The 10,739-nt window shown below is 42.3% G+C and overlaps 1 protein-coding gene across 1 annotated transcript in view; it reads right to left on the reverse strand.

Annotated features, from left to right (window-relative positions):
• Nucleotides 1-1,503: 1,503 nt before the first annotated feature.
• The window catches only part of LOC112139976, a 15,587-nt gene continuing 6,351 nt past the window's right edge, over nucleotides 1,504-10,739 (reverse strand). Inside the window, exons 2-13 of the mRNA XM_024262862.2 lie at nucleotides 6,411-6,567; nucleotides 4,318-6,255; nucleotides 4,108-4,247; nucleotides 3,655-3,853; nucleotides 3,477-3,581; nucleotides 3,253-3,404; nucleotides 2,949-3,046; nucleotides 2,716-2,865; nucleotides 2,184-2,244; nucleotides 1,987-2,115; nucleotides 1,815-1,922; nucleotides 1,504-1,689 (exon numbers count right to left, since the gene is read on the reverse strand). Of these exons, the coding sequence (XP_024118630.1) occupies nucleotides 1,609-1,689; nucleotides 1,815-1,922; nucleotides 1,987-2,115; nucleotides 2,184-2,244; nucleotides 2,716-2,865; nucleotides 2,949-3,046; nucleotides 3,253-3,404; nucleotides 3,477-3,581; nucleotides 3,655-3,853; nucleotides 4,108-4,247; nucleotides 4,318-6,255; nucleotides 6,411-6,567 (3,318 nt within the window). The 3' untranslated portion in view covers nucleotides 1,504-1,608. The remainder of the gene's footprint in view (nucleotides 1,690-1,814; nucleotides 1,923-1,986; nucleotides 2,116-2,183; nucleotides 2,245-2,715; nucleotides 2,866-2,948; nucleotides 3,047-3,252; nucleotides 3,405-3,476; nucleotides 3,582-3,654; nucleotides 3,854-4,107; nucleotides 4,248-4,317; nucleotides 6,256-6,410; nucleotides 6,568-10,739) is intronic.

Below are 10,739 nucleotides of genomic sequence, written 5' to 3' on the forward strand. Positions count from 1 at the left end.
ACTGATGGACTTGAGAGGTGGATGTTTTAGGTCACGATTAGTGACGGACCAAACATGTCGTTTAGGTTTTTGTTTGGAGCTCTCATCCGTCTGAAAGTTCACATGTTAAGAGAAAACTCAGAAGACTTGTTTCCGTCTGAGATGTTTGCTGGAAGGAAAGACAAACATGTTTGTATGATATTAAAGGTCGAGGCGGTAATGATGATCCCAGAGGAGCTGCTGCTGAAAGCTCAGAGGCTTTTCTGCTCCTGCTAAGCTTCAGCCTCCAGTTTCCAACAACAAACACAGATCTGTAAACTTTCAGCTCAACGGTCTCGTGTTCCTGATGTCCTTCAGCACCTGAACGCACCTGTTTTATGGAGTCTCTGACTCAGATGCAGCTTTACTTACAGCCTTACTTTTATGACAGCATCCAAGAGGCTCCTGCTAATCTAATACAGATGAACTCTGATGCTTTCAGACGATCTGCTGCACTTTACCCAGAATTCTGTATTAAGCAGATCAAACTTCATTTAGCATAGATTGAAGCTGTCACCATATCATATAAGAAAGCATACATAACACATATAAAGCTTCAATAATCAGATGATCAGAGATCAGCACACTGACATCTTGACCGATCTGTAAAGTCTTCCGTCTCCAAATTCTGTTCTGGGCGGGTTCCATGTGGTTCTGATGTTCTCCTGTTCATTCTTATCATTCTGAGGTCTTTTATCAGGCTGCAGATCAGAGCGTGCTTTCTTCTCTTAGTCACTTTTCTTCCTCTTGACAGTTTTTTTAGGGCCGTGCATGTTGACGCATTAACGCATGTGATTAACAAATTATGATTAATATTTATTAACACAAAGTGTTTTCACCTCTCGGAGCAGCAGTCTCTCTCTTTCCCTAAGCGGTGCAGTCATCCACAGCCTGCTTTAAATTGGGTTGGTTTCCCACTTATACCACGGTCATTTACAAAAGAAATAAATATTCCATCTGTTTTTAGCACTTTAATCTTATTTTTTTTGTTTAGATCGCTTCTTCACAAAAAGTGGACTATTTGATCCGTGACCTGGCGCGTTGTCATGTCATATAAATTCGTAAATAAAAATAAATTAATCACAATTAATTTTGCCCCAGGTTTGCGATTAATAAGTTAATTTTTTGATGGATTTCAGGTCCTATTTTTTTTTTTTTAAATAAAATCCTTCTCATTTGACTTGAATCTGTTTTCCTGCGGTTTGGACATCAGCTGATCAGTCTGATGTGTCATGTGATTGTTGCAGTTTTAATTAGCATTTAATTTGCTAGAAATGCTAGAAATTCCCAACGCCCCTGAATGCAGCTCTTAATTAAAGCGCACAAGTGGAAGGCGGACGCCTAACAATCATGGCAGAGCTTGAGCCTCTGTAAGAGATGAAGAACGATCCCTCCACACCTGTCAAAGTGGCTGGTGGAATCATTTTTCTACCTGCTAAAATAGACAGTTTACCTGTATCGTGAGGTAAAAAACGTATAAAAAAAAACTATCAAAAAATTTTTAATTTGTAACTTCAACAAGAGAAAACTTGAGCAAATAATACAAAACATAAAAAAAGAGCAAGAAACAAACAAAATGAAGTGGAAAACTTAAAAAATGCTGCCCTCAGCCAGCAGGATCTCAGCCCGCAGTCTGGTCATTCCTTTATTCTGCAGGATGTTTATTAGGATCTGAAAAACAGAGAAATGATCCAGTTATTCCCGCCGGTGCTCTAATGAATGTACCTCTTTGAGTTCCAGAGGAAGGAAATGTTGACCCCAATCACCAAAGACACTGGGCAGAACATCTATCTCACCTCTGGGAAAAGAACGTCAAAGACAAAATCCAGGAGCCGGACCTCCCCTTTCCTTATTAAGGCCCCGACTCCTGTGGCGTCCTCGATGACCCTCAGTAACTGAAAGATCTGATGAAACAGAAAATCAGAACAACTGATGTCTAAACACACGACTGACGAGAACCGGATTTACCCGCTGGTCACTGAGGTTTGGTGTCCTCAGCTTCAAGTGCTGCTGTAGAGCTGAGGAGGACGTGGGGTTCTGCCACAGGAACATCCTGTTAGAGCGCACGCTCCCTGTTGTTAGGTCATCGTGCAGAGCCTGAACCAGTGAAGGATGAACATGTAATCAACCACAGAATCCATTTCTAGTAGATTCTGTTCTGTTACCTTTATCATGTGGCTTGAGAAGAGCGACAGAATCCCTCCTTCTTCTACATCCTTCCTAATCCTGCAGATCAAAGAACATTTTCAAACCAAGCATCAGGTTCAGGGAAACCATCTGGAGACCATCAAGACTGGATTGTCCCAATTGTCTGGCGGTGAGAGCCCTCCACCATTCCAAAGCAGACGGTCTAAACTACCATAATCCCTCCTGGAGTCAGACAGCCGTCTAAACTGAACAATTTTAGACATTTTTTTATAACGTTGTAACATAAAGTGGAAAATTCCCTGAAACTTTGATTTTTTTGCTATAATATAATTTCATTTTTATATAGACTACAGATGCACTTTCTCTAATTACCTGTAAAAGGTTTCACATTTGTGATTAGTAACGTTTCCATGCTGGACTTTTCCCTAAACGTTTAGTCTTTCTTTAGGACACACAAAGGTAGAATGTCAGACAAGTCTTCAGTGATGCTGCTCCGACTGTGATGCAATATTAAATATTAACTTCATAAACATGACAGTTGTGTACCACCTTGAACCGTCAGTCAGATCTGTGCATCCACAGCTGAAGGATTCCATTCCTAAAAGTTTGCAGCCGTTTCCAGCGCAGTCCTGGTGAAGCCATCCGTGGCACATTTGGCACTGCAACCATTCCAGACATTCAGCATCTGGGTAAAGGAGTCTAACCACATAAAGACATGTCTGAGCTTTTCTCAGCCGTTCAAAAGGAAAAACACTACAGAAGGTTTTCATCTCTTAACCTACTGTTGTCCTGTGTTTTGTGAAGTCTGGAAAACGCAGAACTTCATTGGATCAGCCATGCACACACGCTTGTTGTCACAGGCCTTTTCTGCCATGTTTGCCTGAAAAAGTCCATTTTAATTTTAGTAACACATTTTTACCCACAGCTGTGGTAAAAGGATCCAAAATTCTACACAAACAAGACTTTACATCAATCATGTTATATATCAGAATAGCCATGACAGATGTTCTTTATATAGAATGATATTTAACTGAAAATATGTATAATATAACAAACATTTGATTTAAGTAGTTCTTCATCTGTTACATCGTCTAGCTGAGCTTCAGCGATGGATCTTTTCAGCGGCGCCTTCTCCATCTCTGTGTTTAGGACGGTGTTGTCTTCATGAGTCTCCATTCCAAGCCACAATGTCCAGATCCCATTTGTAGGGCCAACAACAAACGGGTTCTGTGAAGGGACTGCATGGAGAACATGGACATGGAAAAGCTGAGGAACACCAAAGAAATATGTGTTTAAATCCAGATACTCACACTCTAAGAATCCTCGGCTGATCAGGCGCAGATGCAAAGATTCCCAGAATGAGACCATGTTGTTCTCACCCTGGAATTCACCGTCAGGCTGTTCCGGGTCACTCACTGAAATAGACAGATGACCCTACGATGAGTGATGGTCATTATCATTGACTTCAACATGATACAGAAAGCATACCTTCAAAACTGAATCCTCTTTTTCTGTCCCTAGCAACACCAGGAGGGGGGAGGCCACAGCGAACAGAAGAGGATTTGTACTCTGTGTCTGAAAGAGCCTCAAAATGGCAGTAGCCTTGAAAGATGAGGTCAGTGGCTGGAAAGTCGACCTTCAATAAAATCTCAAGAGAGTTGATAGCCCGAGACACAGACACGCGACTCTAGAGGGAAAAACATGGGAAGATGCTGAAACTTGGGAAAATAGTGCCACAAACTAGACAGTTCACTGACATCCTGAAAATCTGTTTGTACTGTTCAAGTGAAATACTTTCTGACTTCTCTGTTAGCATTGCAAGTTGCTATTTTTAAATAAAGAAACAATGTATTTCCTGTAAACTCTGCATCAGGTTTAGAACCCTGACAAATAAAAGACATTTGTGATAACACAACGATCCAGGTTTTGTTACACACATACCTTAAGATTGTGTCTTAAGTACACACACAGCTGCAGAGTCAGAATGATATGGTCATTGAAGTTGTGAAGTCCATCTCTCCACTCCTGATAGCGATACACCAATTTGCATTTGGGGCAACATTTATTGTACGTTGAGACATCTGTTATGGAAATACAGTAAAGGTTTTAACAATTTGCTCAATCTCGAGATGAAAGACGTCTTCAACTTACTTTGAATCACCCCTTGCATGCCAACTATTCTGGCGTTACTTGTGACGAGTGTAACCTCCAGGAGTTTTGGATGATCTGGACAGAGCTGGCATGTCGTCTCATCTGGACACAGATGTTTCCTGTAGTCCGTCGGATCTCTCTGAGCTGTGGCCTCTTCCGGGAGAGTGGAAGGTATTTTTTTGAATTCAAATACATACTTTATAATCCTCTCCAAATCTGTCTTAGGAGAATGGCTGGGACTGGGAGTCAACGGTGATGCTGTTTTTGTCAGGTGTCCCGTCGAAAAGAGGTGCTTGTTTATTTGAAAAAGGTGCCATTTGGCGATGTCCTTGTGTGTGCAAGATGTCCGTGGCTTTGCACAGGGACAATGCCAGCTGTTCTTCTTTGTGTTGTGTGTGACAACGACCCTGCCCAGAGTGCTGTAATGGTATAACTGGGGTTCATAAATTGAAAAACAAATGTAACTTTTACTTCCACTAAGATCCAAAAAAACAGACAGTGGAACGTGCGCTTCCTCTGCTTCTCTTTGCCTTCTTTTGCAAACGTCTGCCTTGGACTGACCAACAGGATGTTTTTTCACCATTTCATCCAGAACCAGTTGCTGTAGTGGTTCCTCAGTGGCTGTGGCACTGCAATAGTCCACAGAACGAATGTGATCGCACAAGCTGTGAGACACTCCACTGCGTTGCAAAAGCAAATGATATTGCTGACATTCCTCCAGTTCACATTTAGTGTGATGTTGTTGACCACATGTCTTCCGCTGCACATGTACTGGCACACTGAAACCATGAGATATTCTCCTGACAGCATAAATCCCATTGATTTGGTCAATACAGACGCTTTTCAAGTGGGAGTTTGGTGCAACATCTCCCAGTTTGTTATGTTTTCTCCTGATATGAACCGGCAAATTCTTCTTGTATAAAGTCAGTGGGCAGTGAGGACACTTTATACGTGTTGAAGGCAGAGCCAAGTCTTCCTCCTGAATAGTTGAGTCTTCCTCTTGAGAAGTTAAGTCTTCCTCCTGAATAGTTGAGTCTTCCTCTTGAGGGGTCAAGTCTTCCTCCTGAATAGTTGAGTATTTCTCTTGAGGAGTTAAGCCTTCCTTTTGAGGAGTTAGGCCTTCCTTTTGAGGAGTTAGGTCTTCCTTTTGAGGAGTTAAGTCTTCCTCTTGAGGAGTTAAGTCTTCCTCTTGAGGAGTCAAGCCTTCCTCTTGACGAGGAGTTGAGTCTTCCTCTTGAGGAGTTGAGTCTTCCTCTTGAAGGCATAAGTCTTCCTCTTGAGGAGTCAAGCCTTCCTCTTGAGGAGTCAAGCCTTCCTCTTGAGGAGTCAAGCCTTCCTGTTGAAGAGTCAAGCCTTCCTCTTGAGGAGTCACGCCTTCCTCTTGAGGAGTCACGCCTTCCTCTTGAGGAGTTGAGCCTTCCTCTTGAGGAGTTGAGCCTTCCTCTTGAGGAGTCACGCCTTCCTCTTGAGGAGTCAAGCCTTCCTCTTGAGGAGTCAAGCCTTCCTCTTGAGGAGTTGAGTCTTCCTCTTGAAGAGTTGAGTCTTCCTCTTGAAGAGTTGAGTCCTCCTCTTGAATCAGATGTTGGTCTGAGGGGGAAGCAGGAGTTGGCTGACCAATAACTGTGGGAACTTTAGAGGTCTCGGATGGGGCTCCTTGTGCATAGGAATGGTCAAAGGTTTGTGAGGACTCAGGGGGTTCCAGGGAGTATGAGTGCTCTGAACACACTGATGGTACCGAATAGTCTAATGAAGGCTGGCTTTCTTGTGAAGATGGCGCGTAATATGCCAACACCACGGATCTGATTAAATCAAATCTTTTTTGACACTCAGTCAGATGTGATGGCATAACTGTCTTGCGAATTAATGTATTGTAACAAAAAGGACAATGGAAGTGGCCTCCAACTCTACAGGGCAAATTGCATCTGCAGATGATGTAATCTGTAAGAGACAATGGATTTATGCGAAGGCAATCTGAAGGCCAGCTCTTTAAGCATAACAACATTGGAGCCTGTATTTACACAAGAACAGAAACATTAAGAAAAAATCTCAGTATGTTTAATCTTATCTGAAACTGATCTTTCTGATCAACATACCCTGGAAATGCACTGCATTTGCAATGTGATTTCCCAAGTGCCTCTTGATCACTTCTTCACTTAGAGTCTTGAAAGTGGTGCAGAGTGGACAGCCAAACCCAAATGCCAAAGGCTTGTGCTCCAGGCATCCACCCTCCTTTAGATTTGACACATGCATCTAAACAACTCAACAGATCAGTTATTAAAAATGGATTACTAATAATAATTGGTGGACATTGCAAATGACATTTTTTGTGTATTCACAGGTCAAATATAAGATGAAAAATAGCTCTCCCCTGTGTCTCCTAGTGATGCGGTACCAAAATTGATGACGTGGTACCAATACCACGTCATCAATTTTACCGGGCTGATAAGTTTCAGCTTTAACAGTGTTGGTTATCTGTGCAGTTAAAATGCGGGCTCTCTCCCTTTCTCCTTCCTGCTTGTTTCTTCCCGCTCCAGTGTGAAAGGGAGGGGCTGCTCAAGCGGCATGCACTCTCACACACACATTCCTTCTTAGCGGGGGATTGATATGTCCTGTAGGGCTGTGGATCGTTTCTAAGGTGGCGATCCAATTTGATTCACGAATCAAGCTCAACAAATTACGAATCGGACCACAATTCTTACTTTTTTATATGTTTGTTTCTGTCTTTTTACTGGATGTATGAAAACTTAAATGTTTGTATTAAATCACCATCATTTATTTCTTTATTTAGAACAGGAGATCAGAATCAACAAAACTGATTAAAAAACACAAAAATTTAAATAAAAAGAAATNGGATGGGGAGGGGGAGGTATGTGTGTGGAGGAGGATGATGAAGAGGCGGAGGAGGACTGGGTGATGAGACAGCTTGTCCAGCAGAGGTTGCCGAGAACTCCTGCCTGTTTGTCTTTTCTGACCTCGTCCACCAGAGGCCACTATCTATCTCCCTGTCTTTTGTGTCCTCAGTTGGATGGGGGGGGTATGGGATGTGGGTGGAAGAGGAGGAGGGGGATGAAGGGATTAAGTGATGGAACACGTTGTCCAGCAGAGGTCTCCATAAAATGCTGTCTGGGGCTTCAGCCCCTGGTAGGGTTTCCTATGGCAGACAGTTCTTTGGTGAGGAGCCAGACTAAGAGTGGTTCACAACCTCCTGTATAAATAGGATATAGATACACACACACACTTATATATGTATATATTGCTGTTTAAACATCTGTGGTCTGTATTTAATCCATATTATTAATCCTGCAGGGTAGCAGATAACTGGCATTGTGCAACTGTTTTTGCCCGGGTCATCTTCAAGGATCAAGGACCTTCCATGTACTGCCTCGGTTCCTACCACCTGCTTCCTGAAGGAGCTGTGCAGGATCCCACACAGAGTGACGATGTCTTTGGGGACGAACTGAGGGAGCGCCTCGTACAGGTGAACGCAGAGCATCAGCATCTGCACCGGGTTGGGGTCACACAGGTCTGTGGGCTGAAGCGGAGAGGAACCGACAGAGCTTTACCACGGAGAAGAAGTATAGCTTCAACCTTTGGCTCTGGAAACAGACCTTCTGGTTTTACCTTGACATTTATGCTGAGGTGAAGTCAAGTCTGCTCAGAACTTGAACCACAATCAGATTTCCTCCAAACGGCTGGGAGCCGCGTACATCCTGGACAGGAAGCCTCTGATCTAACAACAAACATATGGAGTCCACACAGATGTTTATTTGAATTCTTTCAGCTACACCTTGAGGATGATGAACGATGAAAAGCTCTGCTTCTTCCACATGCAGACACGTGTCTAAAGATTTGGCTGATCAAATGATCCCTAACGTCTGAAGATGTGAATTCTGTTTCTAGATATACTTGGAATTGTATTCATGTTTCATTATGTTGGGTGTGGAGCGTCAGGCCCGTCCAAGAGTTTTAGAATTTCATTTGTAATTGATTGAATCCTGTTTTAACCCACTTTGTGTTACTGTTGTAAAAAAGTGCTCAATAAATAAAGTTTGATTTGGAACAATTCCTCACATGCAACAGAATGAACTCTGTTCTCTTAAATCATGTGTCAAAGTCAAGGCCCGGGGGCCGGACTGGTGGTCTAGTCCAGAGATTCTTAGCCTTTTTGACACTGGGGCCCAATTTTCCTGGTAGGAAGTGATTCAAGGCCCATTCAAATATTAACATATCAATGTAAATTGATTCACATCTTGTTTGATTTGTATTTAATAATTAAATCAAGTCATTTTATGGTTTACTGAAGTAAATTCCTGTGGGGGAAAAATTATACAATGTGATCATCTTAGACATTTATATTCACACTGAACAGGTAAACCACGGTTATCATGCTTAAAACGAATTAGAATTCCAAAAATATTTATAAGGCATTTTGGTAAATAAAATTGTGTGGTTATAAAACAAGCACACTTAAAATAAGCCTCAAATCAAATACTATGAATGACATTTAAAGAAAGTGCTAGTTAAGATCACCTTGTAACCTGCTGATGAACTTAGTAGTAAATTAATAGTCTCAATTTTTGTACAAGATATTACTCTCCAAATCTGTGACCAATTAGCAACAACAGTCTGTTTTTAACATGCTACAAATCCCACTTCATGTTCAGCTCTTAATGAGACACTTGGCCTGTCTCTGAGACATGATCAAATCCAGTCTGGGTGGGATGGGGGAAAGGCTCACTCTTATCCTCCAGTGATGCTCTGAGTCTGCTGCCAGCTTTGGTCTTAGTTGTGGCCACAGTGGAGAATCCTGATTCACAGGTATGTGGTTGTAAAGGAAGAAGGACTTTAATAGCCCTCTGTGCTAGATGTGGGTACTCCTTTGAGACAACCATCCAGAAGGAGCCCAGGTCCAGTTTGACCCACTTCCCCTTTAAAGTGCTGTCAGTACACTCCCTTTATTCTGTCAATTTTACATGTTCTATTCACACACTGGACATAAAAACATGTAAAAACAGAAAATTCTGTCTGGAAAAATGGGATTCATTTTGCTGTGGAAACCCCAAAAATGTTTAACGAAATGTTTTTACAACATAGAATGAAGTTATTAGGTGTAATTTCATGAAAAAAATAAATACATTTAGTCAACAAACTAATCAAAACATTTGAATGAAAATACAAAAAAAGAATTCCAGGAAAAATTCACATATCCCTCATTTGGGCCACACGTGAAGAGTTTGTGTTAACAGAACAGATCTCACAGGTCAATGATGCAATCTTTCTTATTTCAGGCAGTCCAAAAATAAAAAAGAATCTCCTACGAGAACTGCTGTACATTTGACATTTTTCCTGGAATTCTAATCTTTTTTTTCAGCTTTTTATTTTTTCTGGATTTTGATCCAGCTGGATTTCAGGCAGATTAAAGCTGAGGTCTGCTTGGCCGGAATCTACCCATCCGAAAATAAAATAATTATCTGCTTCCTCCATGTGGGATTTCTCATAGTGGATAGCTCCGACTCGCTCCGCCCCTCCACTGCGGCCAGTCTGCCCGGCGGCGGGCGGGACTTTCGCGAAGAAAAGAAGAGTTTCTGTGATTTTTTTTTTTTTGGACAACTCCGATCGATGGTTGTTGTAGTAAACATGTGTCAGACCCCATTCCAAAGTAAAATAGTAATCTGTTTCCTCCATGTGGGATTTCTAATAGCGGACAGTTAATTTTAGATGCAGTTTTATCACGTTAATCTCCCTCACGTTAATGTCGGTTCCAGAGGGTTAACCGAGAGAACATTAGTACGTCTTACCATCAATCGGATCTCCTAGCGTTTGCTTGGGAAACTGCATCAGCGAGACGTGGTGCGTCAGCAGTTGATGAGGCTCACAACCCCCCCACCACCCCGTTGCCCCAACCCTTCCTCCTCCACCCACTACAGCAGCTCGATCAGTACGGAACTAAGACGTCTAACTAATAATAGTGGCCAAACTGTCATTAAAAAAACCCTATACAATAAAAAAAAAAACAACTTCCACAAAGTGGTAGGAAGCTGCATTCAGGTCCCACGGCCCTCGCAGCCCACAGGTTCAGAAAAGATTTTTTTTCGCGGCCCACTAAGGGGCGCTCGCGGACCGAGAGTAAGAATCACTGGTCTAGTTTCTTGGGTGCCGGTCTCCTGGGCCCAGCAGTCTCCACCCCACGCCGGGAGTGGGATCCCCAAGATTTAAGATCTAGCAGGACAGGAAAAGCAACTTTGTGATATTCAAGACCAAATGAACACTAGTTTACAAACAGACAGAACCCCCTAAAATGGAGAAAATATTGTGTATTTGTCTTGGATGAGGAGAAAAACTCACATCTACTAGGTATACGACATATGTCGGACACGTCAGCATTGCCAACCCTAGAGCTTTCAGGAAATACTGGAAGATGT

This window comes from Oryzias melastigma, linkage group LG2 (assembly GCF_002922805.2).
Source record: "Oryzias melastigma strain HK-1 linkage group LG2, ASM292280v2, whole genome shotgun sequence".
Taxonomy (NCBI): Eukaryota; Metazoa; Chordata; class Actinopteri; order Beloniformes; family Adrianichthyidae; genus Oryzias; species Oryzias melastigma.